Genomic DNA, 20,076 nt, shown 5'->3' on the forward strand with positions numbered 1-20,076 from the left:
ATAGATGCATAGATAAACAAACAGAATAAAATGTGATAATTTAGTAATTTATTGATATATAAAAAAGGAATACTTGATTCTGACTGGCCAATCGTGGCATTCTGTGGCTGAATATTTTTGTATAATGACAGCTAATCTATATTGTTTACCATTTTCAAGGGCAACTGATTACCTACATAGCTGTGAAAGGTTCCTGTTGCTCATGTCACTCCACCATTCATACATACTCTAGTCTCATGACAACTCTTCATATAATTAATATGAAATGACTTGGGATTTTATTTCAATAGAGACCAACCAATCAACAAACAGCATTTCAAACCAATGAAATACAGGCATTGGGCCCTACTTTACAAGGGCTAGCGCTAAGCACAGCGCTATGCTATAAGACAGAAGCGCAAAGTCAATGGGCATGGCCATGAAGTTTTGGTATTTTTGTCTAGGCGCAAGTGGGTTTGGTGAAATTGCGCATGCAAAGCGCTAATGGGCTGGGTCAAGTGTAATATAATTCTGAGGTACTCCGGTTATTGCAGCGTCTGCGTCCTATTAAGTCCATTTCCTGTGAAGCACCAGCGACATAAACAAAGACAGCACACTCATAAGAAGTTGGTAGTGTAAATGTACTGTGTGCAATAAATGAGAAGAACAGAAATATGGACTTACGTTCTTTTGTGAATTAACTGCATCACTGTTGAATATCTGACACACAGCATTTCTCTGACATGCTCCTTTTATACGCATGGAAAATGTGGTTCTCGTCAGGATATGGATGTTGGCCATTAAATTATAGAGAATGTAAGTATTTTTAATCATATTGATAGAGTGGCACACAAATCATGGCTAGTATCAATAGTGGTTGTATCTGCCGTTCAGGTTGCGGATTTTTGCACTTCACTTCCACTTCGCCACAGGTTGTTTAGAATTAAAACTTAAATTCATTAATTGAAATGCAAAAATTATTTATTTTTTTTCTCCCCTTTTTCTCCCCAATTTGGCATGCCAAATTCCCAATCGCTTTAAGTCGCTCATGGTGGTGTAGTGACTCTCCATTGCCTCCGCATCTGAGACCGTCAATCTGCGCATCTTATCACGTGGCTTGTTGAGTGCGTTAACGTGGAGACCTAGCGTGTGTGGAGGCTTCACGCTATTCTCCACGGTATCCACGCACAACTCACCATGCACCCCAATGAGAGCGAGAACCACATTATAGTGACCAGGAGGAGGTTAACCCATGTGACTCTACCCATTCTAGCAATCGAGCCAATTGGTTTCTTAGGAAGCCTGACTGGAGTCACTCAGCACGCCCTGGATTCAAACTTGCGACTCCAGGTGTGGTAGTCAGCGTCTTTACTTGCTGAGCTACCCAGGCCACCAAGCAAAACTATTTCTGAATTCAAATTATACTTCAAACTAAATGAAAATATAATCAAAATAACGAAGTGGTCAAAAAAGCATTTATAACAACCTCCCCAAATTCAAACATTTTATCCTCTCCAACTTCATCCACCGACCTCTTTTGCGGTGACATAAAAATCACTCTACGACAACAGATGAAAAAACGATTAATACAAATTAGATCATAAATACAACTGAAAATATGAACACAATAATAATAATAATAATAATAATAGTAACTGTAATAAAAATAATAAAATAAACTTGTAAAATAAAATAATGTAATTATAAAATAATACAATTGTAAAATAAACCATGACCTCTAGAAAGTCTGACACAAATCTAATAAATTGTTGTTTTATGAGATTCTGATCATCAGGGACATAAGTTGATGTTACACTATATTTTTATTACTGCTGGTTGAATCTCCAAACTGCAAATGTAGGAACTGAATTTAGACTTGAAAACAGACGTGCTTCTGAATAACCTATTTCTCAGGAAAATAGCAATTTGTGCTTTGCGCCACTTACATACAATACACCCACAGATAGTGCGCATACACCCACAGATAGCGCGTATACACCCACAGATAGCACAAACACTCTCACAGATAGCGCATACACCCACAGATAGCGCAAACACTCCCACAGATAGCGCGAGTACACCCACAGATAGCGCGCATACACCCACAGATAGCGCAAACACTGCCACAGATAGCGCGCATACACCCACAGATAGCGCAAACACTCCCACAGACAGCACGCATACACCCACAGATAGCGCAAACACTCCCACAGATAGCACGCATACACCCACAGATAGGGCGCAAACACTCCCACAGATAGCGCAAACACTCCCACAGATAACACGCATACACCCACAGATAGTGCAAACCCTCCCACAGATAGCGCAAACACTCCCACAGATAGCACAAACACTCCCACAGATAGCGCCCATACACCCACAGATAGCGCAAGCACTCCCACAGATAGCGCAAACACTCCCACAGATAGTGCGCATACACCCACAGATAGCGCAAACAATCCCACAGATAGCGCAAACACTCCCACAGATAGTGTGCATACACCCACAGAGAGTGCAAACACTCCCACAGATAGTGCGCATACACCCACAGATAGTGCAAACACTCCCACAGATAGTGCGCATACACCCACAGATAGTGCAAACACTCCCACAGATAGCGCAAACACTCCCACAGATAGCGCAAACAATCCCACAGATAGCGCAAACACTCCCACAGATAGTGCGCATACACCCACAGATAGTGCGCATACACCCACAGATAGTGCAAACACTCCCACAGATAGTGCGCATACACCCACAGATAGTGCAAACACTCCCACAGATAGTGTGCATACACCCACAGATAGTGCAAACACTCCCACAGATAGCGCAAACACTCCCACAGATAGCGAAAACACTCCCACAGATAGTGCGCATACACCCACAGATAGTGCAAACACTCCCACAGATAGTGCGCATACACCCACAGATAGTGCAAACACTCCCACAGATAGTGCAAACACTCCCACAGATAGCGCAAACACTCCCACAGATAGTGCGCATACACCCACAGATAGTGCGCATACACCCACAGATAGTGCAAACACTCCCACAGATAGCGCAAACACTCCCACAGATAGTGCGCATACACCCACAGATAGTGCAAACACTCCCACAGATAGCGCAAACACTCCCACAGATAGCACGCATACACCCACAGATAGCACGCATACACCCACAGATAGCACAAACACTCCCACAGATAGCACGCATACACCCACAGATAGCGCAAACACTCCCACAGATAGCACTTTTTATGCTTTTATTTTTAGCATTTATGCTGGCAAAAATATTTGCTTAGAAATAGCACTCTAATGAAAATTTTATAAGACGTTGTTCATAAAATTTTAGCTATCGTCTGATCCAACACTTTATTTTATGAAAGGAAACGTCAGTGAACAAATTTGGCTACTCATTTCATATTTATTTAACCTGTTGAAACGAACCCCCTTTTTGAGCACAAACCATAAAAATGATATACCTGAACTTAAAGGGTTGTATTTACGGGACCATTTGGAGTATGGACACAGTTGTAGTATCTTTTGAAAGAAGACACTTTGGGCTTTATTTCCCAAGTTTAATATAAACTTATATTAGAATTAATATATGTTGTTATTTCGTAAAGTTAGAGAAGCTGAAGTTTATAGTAATGGAAATATTTTGTGCTGAACATGTTTTTATAATCTAATAAAACAATAATAAAAGTGCCAAGACAACCTAGAAATACAATGTTCTCAAAGCCACAAGTTTAAATAAGTTACGTTTCAAATTTGAAGATGATTTCACAATAAATAAGGTTCCTGCAGCTTTTTTCTCTGTAAAATTGCTGGAAGCGTACAGAGTACAATTAAGGCTCCACCTATTAAGACAACACAAACTCTGACTGCACTGCTTGGCTATTATGAAAAAAACTACGCCGCATTTCTTAAAATAGATTTTGGAGACAGGCTCATTTTGTTTATGAGACTCTAATATATAAGATTATATACAGATTTACAACATGAATGCTGCTCAGATTGCAGTTTGTTGAAGAACGATGACGAAGGATAATTCTTTCAGACGAGATATCATATTGAATATATATTGAATATATCAATATTTCTCACATTTATCACTTTTATGGACAAATGTGCTATTGGATGTTTTCATTTGTACTCCTGGCACAAAAAACTAAATTGCTGTTTCTGGAGCACTGCTATCATGAAACAGAGGATATACATTTTGAACCCTTAGATCTTTGAAAAGATGTATCATTTGTTAACCTTCATTACATTTGGTTACGTGAGGGGGGATTGCGTATCAACGGGTTAAGCAATACAAATGACTTATATACACAATGTGTTTTTTCCTGTTAAAAGCATGGTTAGGTTTAGGGTTTGGGTTAAGGGCTTAACTTAAGAAAAATCTTAATAGCATCGTTCGTTGGTTCGTTTATTTTTATTTTATGAATTGAACTCCCTTAGACTAACTATGTCGTATTATTATTATGACATGTCATGAAGTCGGGTTACACTTCACACTCTTTTCTCACATAATAAAAAAGTTTATTCTCAAATGTCCATTTATTTACATGTATTTCTTTGGTAAACTGTAATAAGTGTCACATCGGGGTCATGATCCCTCTTTCAGGGTTTATTTTGTGATAATAAACCATTTGTACAATAACCCATCTTTTTCTAAATCTATTGTTTCATTAATTTATTCTTTTAATATGAGTAATAAGTAGAATTTCATACAGTATTCTGCTCGCAATAGACACACACACACACACACACACACACACACACACATTTCTCATCATTCTGATATGTAAATTTACCCGTGGACAAACTGCAGGCGAAGCCCCTCTTCTGGAGCTTTCTGCCTCTTCAGAGATCCGGCCAGTTTCTTCTTCAACTGAGAAAGATCTTCCTTATAAACCTGCGGGATGTTTGGAGAAGAGTTACAGGGCACAATTCACTGAAAACACACTCAGATAGAGAGAATGAAGCTTAAAGGGCAACAGCAGGAAACGAGCCAGCCAATCAGCTGTGAAAATAATGAGAGGAACAGTATTAATGCAGTGGAGCATGTGTGTTATATAAACACTGGCCACCGGACACTGCATATAAAGATGAGTTCATGTCTCTATGGGAGAAAGTACTGTATATTGTTGGAGTTTTTAAAGCATCTCATGCCTGTCGCTCGTAGTTCATCTGAGCCTCCTGTTCAATGTCGGAGTCCAGCTCGGGAACATCAGACAGGTCTGAGTCTGACTCGCCGCTATTGGAGTCGGCGTACCCTTCTGTGAACAGAAAAAACACAGTTTAAAAGATGCTGTTTTCTTTGAGGATGTTTATTCATTACATTCCAATGTTTTAAAACAATTATTAACATTGCCTTCATTTACAGTAGAGACAGGTGGGGTATAGCCCAACATGGCTAACTGTGTCCCCAACACAAAAACAGCCTGAAGTGCACAATAATCATGCTTATTTCAAATAATCATGGTGAGATGAAATAACTGCAATCAGGTTATAATGTTATAGAGCGCAACAGTGCCCGAACTCTTTTTAGCTGTCTTGGTAACGGAAATATTTTCCCCATTAATTTTTTCCATCTGGATTCCATTAAAATCTTGGTTTCAATAGAAGCACATACCATCGCTTAACAACCTCAGAGCTCACGTTAAGTCTGTCTTTAAAGGTTTATAAAGTATAGTTAAAAAATCAATTAGCTAATGGAAATAAAATTAATGGAACCAGACTGTTGCTCTCTATAATCTCGATAGGTCTAATAACATCGCAATATTCTAAGGGGCCATTCACATCTAACACGTTTTTACGTCTGTCTGCACTGTTTTCCAATAATTTTTCAGTGTAAACATGTGCTAGATGGACATCTTTGACCGTTGTGCCGCGTCTCACTGTTTTTCAGTGTCTCTCGCAGGAGCGCTGTGTTTTAGAGATGCTTTGTAAACTTTCAAAGAACTTTCACTTTCAAAAATGCTTCTCTAGACACCTGCGTTCTTTTCTATTCATTCCGCTGTGTCTAGTTTTTTAGTGTATTATGTGTTTTTCAGAGGCGAGCATTGCGTCACGTCAAAAGCATTAGAACTCCATTATAATCATTGATGATGTCTACACTGGAAGCGGGTTCCTGTTCCATTTTGTGCTACACGCCCTGGCGCTACTACACAAATGAAACGATTTAGAACGGTTTAGACAGCCTCAAGCCGTTGCGTCATGCTGCGTCAAAGAAATATTGATTACAACAGGGTTTTTAATTTGATCAGAATTCAGTTTAAATGCAAGTTTTATTTATTTTTTTAATTATTGATATCGCAATGCATTCTGGGAACGTCTCAGGAACACACTGGCAACAAACTCTAGATCAATCCTTCTGGGATTTGAACCGCAACTTTTCAGATACAGATTTCTAACCAGTAAGTCATTAAGATGAAGCAAATTTACTACAATTTAACATTTATAACCAGCTTAATCATGGAGGTGAATCAACTCCGTTCGTCTTTTCTATTGAGTAAAATTATCAGTGGATGAAATCACCTTGCAGCAGTGGCTCCAGAACTCCATTCATGACTCCTTCCGGCAGAAATCTCCACTGGAACACAGAGTGATCCGCTCCACCCGTACTCAGAACCCACTGCAGGTCATGTGACCAGCGCACATTCGTCACATGGGCGGAATGACCGATGTATTTCTTAAATTTGGCAGCTGAAAACATTATGTTTCCATTTGTTAATGTATGGGTGAATCTTACAAATCAATCAGCCAATCTAACAAATGTACCCAAAAACAAAAGTATAGTAAAGTATGTTTAGCATAAAGATAATGAACATTTTGAAGATATTTGGCATTGTGGCATATGTTCATGACAATTAAACACATTTACCTCCTAAATTCTCATTATGGAAATGTGTCTGGACTTTTGAGTTTGTTTTTAACTAAATTTAGAATTAGCTTTTAACTAAAAGCACTTAGAATTTGAGCAAAATGGTCATAAAAACACTGTTCACAAACATTAATAGTCCTTTATGCAAACCTGAATTTCTTATTTTTTTCTATTGATTTTGGGGTTTAATATGAACCGGAAAGGTTTTGACAGCTTTCATAAAATACAGGTTACATATACATGGTTACGATTATTTCAGCATGGCTGTAACATTGACATTCGACTGATTTTATGAAAATCCAATCACCTTTTTTAAGACAAGGGAATCTGAGGAGTTTCACAAGGCCGAAGTCGTCACCCGTCACTAAGACAGCGCTGCTGTAGTTGGCGTCCACAGAATTAATGTCATTGACGTTGGAATATTTGGGCCAGATTCCGTTCACCTCCGGACCGAGAACGCCCGTCCACGTCATCCAATGGATCCCTTTGGCTTCTTCTTTAGGCAGGAATTTCCCGGCTAAAAACAGAAAAACAAACAGAGGAAGGTTTTTCATTTATTTTCTTAATTTTTCTTTCCTTTTAAAATCAAACGTTTATACACTTACTTGGCATTCTGTAGAAGAATCTTTCTCCAGCTCCATCGTTGGTTTGCATGAAGCGGCTGTCCACAGACCAGTCCAGGTGAGTTATGAAACAGGTTGACTTGTTGCACTCTCCAACTTTTTTATAGCGTTGAGCCACAGCGTAGATATCCACAAAGGCGTCGTTGGAGCCCACGGCCAAGTAAGATCCATCGGGAGAAAACTTGAGCTCATGTATGACCTCCTTCCTGTCCTTGATGTGGACCACCTCAGTCATGTCCCTAGAAAACAGGAAGCTACATTGAAACTACAGTATGCTGAACAACAAGTTACAGTCAAATAGATACAACAGTATCGATACAGATTCACAAGCTCTCAATTCGATTTGATTCAATTCCAATTTTAATATGATTTGATTCGGATTAATTTGGGTACATTTCAGTTATAACGTCCATTTTGCTTACATATAAAAAGAAAGTCTCTCTCAATTAATGTTGTAAATTATACAGGGAAACTTCTAACTTGGCACAATATGAAAAAATTATTTTAATTTACACTAAATACCACAAATAAATGTAATACTACATTATTTATAGCTATAGGCCTGAATCGTTGAATAATTTTTTTTAAAAACAGGGTCATTAAAAATGTCAATGCTTCATATTAAAGAACAAAATAAATAAATAAATAAAAGCAAATGGTGATAAAAATTATGCATTGATTTAATAATGAAAATTGCACTGTGCACTGACGGTGGACTAAGAATGTATTTCATTATTAGGCTACAATAACAATACCCAATGTTACTACGTTACTAATACATTTGGTTTTCTTTCTCATTATTCATAATTGTGCATGTCCAATTGAACAAAGTTAATTGTTGTTATTGTTTTACACAATTACAATTCTTCTTGACCTTAACATAATCTGCCTGTTATGACAGACAGTTATTTTTAGATCTAATTAAATAGTTAGAAATCATACCAATAATGTCCATTTGTTTTCATGTGAAAGAAAGTCTCTCTCAGCGAAAAATACTTTTTAAAACTTAATAACAGGACACAAACAATGCAGTTAAATTGCTATTAATTAAACAGATATAATGTTGCAACACAATCACAATTAAAAAAAAATCTAATTGAATAAAAAAAAAAGTCCTAAAACTGTACATTGCTTAAGATCCATCAACAAATACACAGTTCCCTTATAATGGTAAAACGTTTATTGTTATACAGTTTATTTGCTTCCTAAACCAAGGGCTTCCAAATGTTTTGATGCCAAGGACCCCCAAATATGATGATCCCCTTGCAGGGACCCCCTTCCTACAATATAAGGCAGCTACACAATTTCATGTTTAAGAATAAAAGATGCATTTTTACAAAAAAAAATTAGTAAGCATGATCTAACATGTTGTTTATCAAATCAAATACTTGACTTTTATATAGGCAGTGTTTAAAGGTAGAAATGTGAAGCTTTATATAGCCTATATATATACATATACATATATATACAGCCCCCCAATATTTATACCATGAACAATGGAAACATGGAAATGCTTCATGTTGCAACTCCCCAAAGTTCAAGACAAATCTAAGATTTGGACACTGACTGATGTTCCAGATTTGATATGAAGCCCATCCTACCTCACACGCAAAACAGTGAAAGATCCGTCTTTCATGCCAAGAGCGAGCTGAGAGCCATCATTGTTGAAGGAAACACTGCGTACGGCTTCTTCCATGTTACAGCGAGCGATTAAGGTGTGTTCGGACAAACTCCACAGTCTGAGGAGGAAAACAAAGCAAAGGTTTGATAAAAATTAAGTATGGACATAAAGAATAGTGAAAAGTTGCCGTTCCACACCAGAATGGAGAAAAATAAACCTCTTCACGTCAGGGTTCAGATCGCACTGTTTGAGTTTATTTTGCAATGATGATCTGCTGAATGTAGATTATTGCTTACATATGAGGAGTCAACTAACCGTACAGATCGGTCGTCACTGCCCGTGACGGCCAGGGGTTGTTTGGGGTGCAGGTCGAGCGCCCAGAGTTCCCCTTCAGAGTGACCCTGCATGATCAGCAGCGGCTTATCTCTGTCCCGCACCATCACCTCAAAGATTTCACTGTCTTGAGTTCCAGCTAGGATCCGGTCAGCTCTCCAACACACACTGCGAATAGAAAGCCCTGACATAGAGAGATTCTGATTAATCAGGAGTCATCAATAAAATTACGTGCATTTAAGTGGCCAACCCTCCTGAAAAAGTCTAGCATTATGGGTCACCAGCATACGATGCATTTTTACAGTACTGCATTTACTATGAAAGTCTACTGGGGAAGATATTCTACAGGGATGAATGTTAAAATACAGACTGTTCTGAAAATATAGTGACAAGACATTTTGGTATATGTTAACATGAGATTAGTGTGATAATGTTCATTAGCTAACCTTGTCTTTGTAAAGTTGCACGCAATATTTCATAATCATATTACACTTTCATAACATCCTGTACGTGCAGGGATACCTGAAAGGAAATGTTTACATAGAGCAAATTGTAATGCATAACCTAGTTCATCCAGCTAGAAAACTGGTCCCACCACTAAAAGGCTGATTAAGACAACTTTACACCTATATTTAGTCATTTAGCAGATGGTGCTATCCAAAGCAACTTACAAATGAGGACCATAAGCATTTTGTCAAACAGAGGTCGACAATATCTGTAGTATGGCACTGACAAGTTTCAATAGCTACAGAAGAACAGAAGCTAGAGTAGAAGAAATAAATATTTATCAAATACTTGTTTATAGCTCAAATAAGAATGAATTACTTGAATTGCTTCAAACAAAAATACAAGCTTCACATTTCTGCTTTTAAACACTCCAGAATGCCTTGCCCCATAGAATAATGTATTACAAACATATATTTTTGGTTGTTTTTATAAAAGGTGGGATGAGTAAAAAAAAATAGTAGTAATCTAATCTGCCCACAAATCTTAAGTTGTGAAGTTGAAACTGAAAAATTCTGTAACCAAGATTTTCTTGATCAACCAGCTTTTATCATGGATCCGGTGAGTTCATCGCTTTGTTCTGTTTGTTATTTCTCTCCCTCATGTGTCTCAGGCACTGCCAGCATGCATGATCAGAGTTTCCATGGGAAAACTGATTGTTCCCAGGAGAACACTGATCATGCCACTAATTAGTGTGCTAGCAGCACCTGGTTGTCCGCTGATTCTCTGCCTACTTAATCCCTTCGTTGTGTCAGTATCTTTGCAAGATTGTTGTTTGGTGTGATGAAACTACCCTCGCTCTATATGTCTAGCTGGTCCCGTCTCGTGTATCTGTTTGGTTGCCCGTCTCTGCCTGTGTGGCAGGAGTGTGGTTAGCTTCCAATTTGCTGTACGCTTATTCTCTTTGCTCATGACTTTTCAACAGAGGATTCCTCATCTCTGCCCGCATGTCGGAAGTGTGGTTACCTTCCAGTCTGCTGTGCGCTTGTTCTCTGCACCCACAACTCTTCAATGGAGGAATCCTCACGGATCTGCTTCTGACTACCACGACACCTACAAACACATTCTTCACAGAGGATTCCTCACAGATCTGCTCACTAAGTTGCCATGGCGCGCACGCATCAACAAACGAATCTTCTGCTTACTGCAGCCGGTGCTAGGTTCTCCACCCAGATGAAGTTACAATTTATTGTAAAAAAATCCTTTGAACTCTCCCTCTGCTCTTGGCTCTCATTGTCCCGCTTTCTGACAGGTCAATCTTGCCAGTATGGACCCAGCGGAATAATCTACTCTTCGCTCTGCCCTGTCTCAGCAGGGAACTTTACTGGTACGTCAGCAGGATCAAATCTCAGAATCTAACCAGGCGTTAGATTGTGAGGCCGGTTTCTGCATGGGCTTCCAGGATGAAATCTATCCTTTGGATCTGCCTCCACGCTTTGACAATTTGGTGGACCTGGACATCCGAGTGGATCAACTTCTGTCCCTACGCCATCGTCGCTGCTCTCCACTTACACGGGTGGCTGGCCATCCTACCCAGTCCAAAGCTTTGGCCAAGTCACTAAAATTACAGCCCGATGCAGAGTCAATGCAGGTTGGGAGAACTCGGGTCTCTCATAAGGAGAAACAGCTACGATTATGCTTTCCATTGTGCCCGGTCTGCTCATTTCTCCAGTTCCTGTCCAGTTACTGATGAGTGCAACACACTTGGACAAAGCCCATGGATTACGCACACTTCTCTCAGCCCGGCTGCAGTATGGATCAACCAGTTACACAGTATCAGCATTGGTGGATTCCGGAGCTGAAGGTAACTTTATGGAAATTGACTTGGCTTCCGAATGGCAGGTTCCTATGGTCCAGTTAAATGAACCTATCACCACCCACACCCTCAGTGGCATGCCCTTGACCGTCATCACCCAGTCCACCAATCCAGTCACCTTCATCTCTGGAAATAATACGGAGCAGTTGTCCTTTTAAGTGCGCTTTTCATGCACAGTCCACTCCGTTCCTGGGGTTAATAATTCCATCTGAGGGAGTGTGTATGGATCCTGCCAAGGTCAGAGCCATCTCTGGATTCTGCTTTGCAGAGGTTTCTGGAGTTTGCTAATTTCTATCAAAGGTTTTTTTTTGGAATTATAGCCTACGCCTCTGACGGCTCTCACCTCCACCCGCACTGATTTTTGTTGGTCCCCGTGGGCCGAGGCTGCATTTTCTAAATTAAAGAAGCAGTTTTCTACTGCGCCTATCCTAGTAACTCCATGTGGAGCGGAGGGGGGCAGGGCCGGGTCGGAATATCGTGCGCCGGTGCCCAATCGGCCTGATGAGGCGCGCGAGGGATAAAGGCGGTCGGTGACGATGGTTCGAGAGAGAGAGAATTACGGGCATGTCCGTCATGTGTGTGTTTATGTTTGTGTGTTTTGGTTTTGAGTTTCATTAAATATTATTTATATTGACAAGCCGGTTCTCGCCTCCTCCTTGCCCATGCTTTAACTGTGTTACATTGGTGCCGAAGCCCGGGAAGGAGGAGGGATGCCCGTCGCAGAGTCCTCGACACTGCCGTCCACCATGGGGAGTGCTGCTGCCATCTGCCAGGTGACGGAGTAGCCCGACTGCCCGGATGCGGGGAACGGCCGTCATCCGTGGGGCAAGTGGGGACTGGATACCCCGACCGCCTGGAGCGAGGGAGCCGCTGCCGGGGGCAGAGGAGTACCCTGCCATCCCCAGAGATGCGGAGGGGTCGAGGGAGACCGCCGTCCGCGAGGGGAGGAGGGAAGAAACGCCCTAACTGCCCGGAGCGGTAGAGCCGCTGCCAGGGGCGGAGGAGTGTCCCCATTTGCTGCCAAAAAAGCGGAGGGGCGTTCTGCCCACTGGGGGTCGAAGGTTTGACTCCGGTTCACCCGGGGTTGGAGCAGATGTCGTCCGCCTGAGTGTGGAGGAGTGTTCAAGGACCACGCGACGGTACATCAGAGAACCGGTGAGTGAGCTTTTTCTCTCTCTCCTCTCTCTCTCTCTCTCTGTCGCACCGTGTTGGCCTTTTCCCTTGCCTGTTTTTTTGTTTTGTTGTTGTTGTCTTCCCCTCCTGTCTCCTCCCAGGGTGAGGAAGGCGGGGATGACCACGCGGGACGCAAGATACACCCTGCCCCAGGGATGGGGGGGGTGTATGTCATGCCGGTGACACCCCAGCCTGAGGTAACGCCGGGAGGAGTTTGGAGCGGAGGGGGGCCGGTCCGGGTCGGAATATCGTGCGCCCGGTCCCCAATCGGCCTGATGAGGCGCGCGAGGGTTAAAGGCGGCCGGTGACGATGGTTCGAGAGAGTGAGAATTACGGGCATGTCTGTCATGTGTGTGTTTATGTATGTGTGTTTTGGTTTTGAGTTTCATTAAATATTATTTATATTGACAAGCCGGTTCTCGCCTCCTCCTTGCCCATCCTTTAACTGTGTTACACTCCCATTCTGCATGTCAGTTTGTGGTGGAGGTGGATGCATTGGAGGTTGGTGTTGGAGCGGTCCTGTTGAGGCGCTCTTTCTCGGATGGAAAGATGCATCTGTGTGCCTTTTTCGCACTGCTTAACACCAGCAGAACGGAACTACGACATCGGTATCAGAGAATTACTGGCTGTCTGGCTGGCTTTGGGCAAGTGGCGTCATTAGTTAGAGGGTTCGGGGGTACCTTCCGTGGTCTGGACTGATCATAACAACCTAGAGTACATTAGAAGTGCCAAAAATCTTAACTCTAGACAGGCTTGTTGAGCAATATATTTTACCCACTGGATCCCATTCTACCTGCCACTTGAATGGTGGGCATGGTATCCAGGGAGGTGAAGGCTAAAGTCTGTGCTGCACTACGAAACACCGCATCCCCCGCTATGTGCCCAGCGGGTCTGTTGTTTTTTCCGCGATCAGTTCACATATACGACCTACAGTGGGGTCACTCTTCCAACGCTCCTTTACATCCAGGGGCGACTCACACCCAGATGCTCATTAGACAGCGATTCTTGTTGCCATAGCTAGCGCAGGATGTACACCAGTTCATAGCCGCTTGCTCCATTTGTGCGACTAATAAGACCTCCTGTAACTCCCTGGCCGGGCTCCTCCATCTGCTGTCTGTCCCTTCTAGACTATGGTCGCACATTTCCATGGATTTTGTATCTGGGCAATACAGTCGTTTTGACTGTTGTGGACCGGTTCTTGAAGGCGGCTCACTTCATTCCACTCCCCAAATTACCCACAGCGTGGGAGACAGCAGTGGCAGTCATAAAATACATCTTCCACATTCATATCCTCCCAGTCAATGTGGTTTATACGGTGAGTTTGTCCTTTGGGTTCCATCCCCAGACAAATGGACAGGTGTAGCGGGCGAATCAGGAACTTGAGAAAACCCTGCGCTGTGTGGCCTCCCATTATCCATCTTCTTGGAATGATCATTTAGTTTGGGTCAAGTATGCACACAGCGCATATTCAGGTTCTGGACTGGACGTTTGCGGTCAGAAGGTTTGGCATTCCACTCCGACTCCCCTCACATAAACTGGGTCCCACGTTTCCCATTTCCAAGGTCATTAGTCTGGTGGGGGTGCATCTTAAGTTATTTCCATACCTAAAATGCCTTCACCCTGTATTTCATGTCTCCAAAATTAAACTGGTTTTACATTCCAATTTACATCCCACCACACCTGTCCCAACTCCTGCTCACTGTGTGGCCATGGTGTGCACACATCAACGATCTCCTGCTAATTAAAAAAATCCTTTGAACTGTTCCTTTGCTCCGGAATCTCTTTGTCTCGCTTTCTGACAGCTTTGCCTGAGCCACCATCCACCAACCCAGCACTAAACCAGCATGGAAGATCATGATTAATTGGTTTGTTAACAAGAAACAAAACAAAACTGTTTAAATGGTCTGCTACTGTAACTGGCTAGGAAACCCAAATCAAAACAGCTTAATTGGTTGGTTAACTGGCCACAAAACCTAAAATGTAAAAACAAAACAAAAACCTAATCTAACCATGAGTTAGATCCAAAAAATGTCAAATAAACAAAGTCCATCTGTATCTAACCCAACAACTGACAGAGACAGAGGTAGAGACATATGGATCACACGCTTCAGTGAACATATGATAAATCCATAGCTGATCCACAGCCTTCTCCAAATAAAGCACAATGGCATCCTTTACCAGACAACCTGAAAACACAGAGGACAACCTACTTATTCCTTTGTGGTTGCTCTTTGGGTCTTTCCTCAGGAGAAACATCTAAGAAGCAGGACACTTCAGCAAAATTCTCCATTTGCTCCACATTTAATCTTAATAATGTCTAGAGGATACAAGTAAAGTAATTAAATTGATCACATTTTAGTTTTTTCTTTCCTGAATTTCTTTTCCTGCATTCAGCATTTAGGATGTCTGCTCTTATCAGACTCATTAAATCTGCTGAGATGTTTGTTTTAAGCAGCCCAGATCTGATCATCTGTCACCAATTATCTCACAGTCTTCCGCTGTGAAAACAGCGACAGCTTTACAGCTATGTGATTTACATTTGCTGAAAACATTGTCACAGGCGATATAAGTGAAGGCAATGTTGCCAAGGTGATAAAATCCCTTATATACTAGGCTTCCTTTACCACTGTATTATGGAGTCAAATTAGTAAGAGCTGACTGTTTAAACTTGATCTACAATACAGTAGATGATTGATCTAATGAATGCAATCTAATTGTGAAAAAATATAATAATATTTATTATTATTATATTCCTATCAATGATATCACACTCCCTTTAGACACATTATGTACACCTTTTGAGTTCATTGTTTTTTAAAATAAATGACTCTGATGGCTGAAGTTGTATAGCCACTGTTTGTCTTTACTTACATAGTGAATATGGGGAGAAGAGTAAAATTGGCAAAAGGTCCAGCAGATCTAACCTAACGACACCACAGTGACTGCTCGAATCGCTGCCTGTCTGGCAAACATCTCGGCCTGGATGAAGGAACACCGCCTGCAACTCAACCTAGCCAAGACCGAACTCCTTGTCTTTGCAGCCAACCCTACTGTTGAACACAACATCACTGTGCAACTGGGTTCAACTACAGTATCATCTTCCAAAATGGTCAGAAATCTAGGGGTAACCATCGATAACAAGCTACATTTCACAGACCACATCTCAAAGACTCTAAAATCATGTAGATTTACACTCTACAATATCAGGAAAATAAGACCTTTCCTCTCTGAAAATGCCACACAACTGCTTGTTCAGTCACTTGTCATAACTAGAATCTCTCATTGCAGGCCTTCCTGCATGTGCTATTAGACCTCTGCTAATGATCCAGAATGCAGCATCACGCCTGGTCTTTAATGAACCAAAGAGAGCACATGTTACACGACTCTGTCTCTCTCCACTGGCTGCCGTTTGATGCACGCATTATATTCAAGGCTCTGATGCTGACATACAGAACAGTCACTGGGTCTGCTCCAGCATACCTAAAATCATTTATGCAGAACTACACTCCCACCAGAAGCCTGCGGTCGGCTAAGGAACGTCGCCTTGTTGTACCAACACAAAGAGGCACCAAAACACTTTCCTGGACTCTCAGTTTCATCATACCACGTTGGTGGAATGACCTTCCCAACTCCATCCGTGAAGCTGACTCACTCTCTATCTTCAAAAAAACGGATAAAAACACATCTTTTCCAAGAGCACTTAATCAGTCACAAAAAAAAAAAAAAAATATATATATAATCTTTTGTCTTCGCTATACGCTTTGCAAAATGTACATTTGTTTAAACTGACTGATCTCAGTTCAGAAGACTCTGGGCTGTCAGTAAAGTGTTAAACTTTCGAAGCACAGCGTCATGTGACAAAACAACATGGTGCCGATCACAACAGAGTTCATCTTTGGGAGAAACGCCAACAAAACTACATCTAGTGAGATACCTCATAAAGGTTTTACATTGAGTCAAAAGGCTAGAGTCTCCAGTTTCATCCGATATGCCATTTTGAAAATGTCTTTCATTAATTGTGAAATGGTAAATAGTAAATACTGTGCATTTTCACATTAAGAATCAATGGGTTCATCCAAAAGCTGATAAATGTTGCTTTCAGACACTTAATATTGAGTTAGGATGAAAATCAGGTGCATTTTGAACTGTTCTGAGACCAGTGCAGACAGACAGCACACTTTTTAGTGAAAGTCATTCACTAAATAAGGAGCAAGGGACCATCCTATAGCTTTGCTATGCAGCCAAGTGCATTCAATCCTAACATCCGACCAAAGGTTCAGAATAAACAATTTGATTAAAAAAATATTTGTATATTTTGGTATTACTAAAAAAAATTCACAACTTAGTCCTGTTGTCCACATATGTGGACATCACTTTTTAGGAGAGATATTTGCTCTTCAAAAAAAAAAGAATTTGTGCTACAAGTTACAAATCAAAAAGAGAAATGGAAAAGGCAAACAGCAGTCACACTTTGGTCTATATTTGGATACTATATTTTTCATAGTTTTGACAGGTTCCATCAGACGATTGCTGTGCATAATGCCCCGAGTGGCCAGTGCAAATTACACAGTGCACACAGAGTACATCAAACTATTTTACTTCAAAACATCAAGCAAAATTATGTCATATTTTACCTTTATATCCCTGCTCAGCCTCTTTGAGATCGATCCTGGTGATGGGTTTGAAATCCACGTCCCATAATCTCACGCACCCGTCCCGACCACCAGTGGCAAAACCTTCTTCGCATGAATGCATACTAAAAATTCCCGCCTATAGGACAGGAAGAGTTTACAAACTGCAGGTCAGATTTGTCAAAACTAAAAATCATCTATTTGGTGGGTTTTCTGAACTACTTAAGTTTCTCCATTGACGGCCATTCAAAGTAGCTGTGTATTCTGGCGAACTACAAATATTGCAAGCAGCATATACTTTTGGAGGGCTCTTAAGAGTATGAAATGTCCTTATACTGTTTATATTTTCCTCTGTCTGCTGTCTTTGACATTATAACTCAGAATAGTTGCTTGTGAAGTGTTTGAGACAGTGAGCGTCCTTATAATACCGTCAGCCATATTTAAAACTTTCAGGTTAGTAAAGTGCATACAGTAGCTGCGTCTCTACATTCAACTAGTCGACCACCCTGAGCCATCTTTCATGACTATGAGAAAAACATTAAGGAGCAGGTCTAGACATATACACTACGGAGCTGTGAGTAATGTAACTGATGTGTTTATGGCACTAGACAGTGAGATTGTGTAGGATGTGTGATGTATGTTAAACTCACTCCATGCGCTGCCTGTATTGTTCGTGTCAGATTCAACCCTTTCCAAACGTAAATGTCTCCGTTAAGAGCGCCTGAATACGTCACTTCATCTTTCGCTGTCGCTAAACACAGGATGGTCTGCAGGTCCCCCGTCTTTCCAAAAATACCACGTTTTGGTGTCAATGCATTCCCACATAATGTCCAGAACTAAAGGAGAAAAGACAACACAAGTAAAGAGAGATAAATGACTTATTTATTTGATTCATATCAAATTAAACTGAGCTAGAACTGAAGATACCAGTAAAAAGGTTCTCTGCTACATTTCCTTTTAGTTCAGTATGATAGTTTTGATACTGTTTTAGGCCACTTGATGTTGAATGCAAAATCTGGGTCCTGAATCAAAGCCAGTTGTGAACCACTGCTCTAAGAAATTATTCCCTAATGTTAAATTTAGCTGAAATGTAAACAGAGCTTAGTTCATTTCCATTTGTCTGCTTCACTTTTTCCGTATGCTAATAGATTGCTTCTATTAACAATCTGCATCTGCAGGAAAGACTGAAACAACAAAGGAGAAGAAGAAGAAATGAAGACATTTTCCCACTGATGTCTCGTTTCTTTCTTTCCGAGAGTGTTGAAATCATCTTGGGTCCAGATGAATTGTGTCTCGGTGGTTTGACTCACTTTAATGTGCTTCACTCCACAGCTCACAAACCGGTGCTGTAGAAATGGATCCCAGGAAATATCAAAGATCTGAAACCAGAGCACAAACACATGGAATAAAAGAAAGTAATATGGGTTTGGAACAACATGAGGGTGAGTAAATTTCATTTTTGAAGTGATCTATCTCTTTAAAAAGTTATAAGCCCAAATTTGTTAATAAAGGACAAATGATATCTATGAACATGATGAAACACTCAATACATTTGACTCCAAAGAAACTTTTAAAGGGGTCATATAATTTATTATTTATCATTTCACTTTTTAGTTCATTAACCAATGAACGATGCTGTTTATGAATTTAGTTAATAAACAATATCAAAATGCTTGAAGCCTAAAATCATTTATTTTTTATTTTTTTTTGTGCATTGCTTTTTTATTAATATTTGTTATTAATATTTGTATAAATTTGGCCGACATAAAATAAATATTAATGGCTTGATTCTATTAAAAGGGTAGATTAATTATTAAAGGGATAGTTCACCCAACTATTTTTCTTAATTTTTCTTGATATTTTTTTAGTTTGTTCATATTTTTACATTTATGAATTACTTCATAATCCTTAGGCGATTTTACATTTTGACAGTCATGCAAATGTAACTTCAGATGTGAAATGAGATGTATGAAAAGCTTCTATACCATATCATAACACAATACATTTTTCCCAATATTCTTAACAGTTATTCCTTCATGTTATTAAGGTATCTATTGCTATGGGAAAATACTGTACTTAAGTAAACCAAACAGGGTTCAAACACAAAAACGGTTTTGACTTGTTGCAATTTTGATCTTTCATGTGTTATAAACGAAATGCTCACGTCAGCAGCTTTAGTTAACTGTACAGAACTAAAGAACAGTCTGTTTCGTTCTTACCCTATCAGAATGTCCCGTTGCAGTGGCTAAGACACGCCCCTTTTTCCAGTCCCAAACACACACCGTGTTTTTGGCATCAAGCCCAACAGAAGCTAAACGCTGAATGTTCAAAACACAACACAGGAGGAAATAGTCAAATTACACAATTTGCAAACACTTTTGAATTATTTCAAATAAATATGAACACATGTGTGTGATACTGATAATCTGATGAGTCCAATTCAATTAATTAAATTATTAAATTAAATAAATTTGATTTAGCGGTAATTATACAAAAATATTTTAC

At 40.5% G+C, this 20,076-nt stretch overlaps 1 protein-coding gene across 2 annotated transcripts in view; it reads right to left on the minus strand.

The window, feature by feature from the left end:
* eml6 (EMAP like 6) overlaps positions 1-20,076 on the minus strand; it is a 93,145-nt gene that overhangs the window by 44,571 nt on the left and 28,498 nt on the right. For both annotated transcript variants that reach the window (XM_052111916.1, XM_052111915.1), the window contains exons 3-13: positions 19,791-19,889; positions 18,882-18,950; positions 18,222-18,407; positions 17,575-17,710; positions 9,430-9,631; positions 9,095-9,232; positions 7,476-7,732; positions 7,178-7,387; positions 6,525-6,692; positions 5,157-5,263; positions 4,799-4,899 (exon numbers count right to left, since the gene is read on the minus strand). In XM_052111916.1, the coding sequence (XP_051967876.1) occupies positions 4,799-4,899; positions 5,157-5,263; positions 6,525-6,692; positions 7,178-7,387; positions 7,476-7,732; positions 9,095-9,232; positions 9,430-9,631; positions 17,575-17,710; positions 18,222-18,407; positions 18,882-18,950; positions 19,791-19,889 (1,673 nt within the window). The remainder of the gene's footprint in view (positions 1-4,798; positions 4,900-5,156; positions 5,264-6,524; positions 6,693-7,177; positions 7,388-7,475; positions 7,733-9,094; positions 9,233-9,429; positions 9,632-17,574; positions 17,711-18,221; positions 18,408-18,881; positions 18,951-19,790; positions 19,890-20,076) is intronic.

Source organism: Xyrauchen texanus, chromosome 39 (assembly GCF_025860055.1).
Source record: "Xyrauchen texanus isolate HMW12.3.18 chromosome 39, RBS_HiC_50CHRs, whole genome shotgun sequence".
Lineage (NCBI taxonomy): Eukaryota > Metazoa > Chordata > Actinopteri > Cypriniformes > Catostomidae > Xyrauchen > Xyrauchen texanus.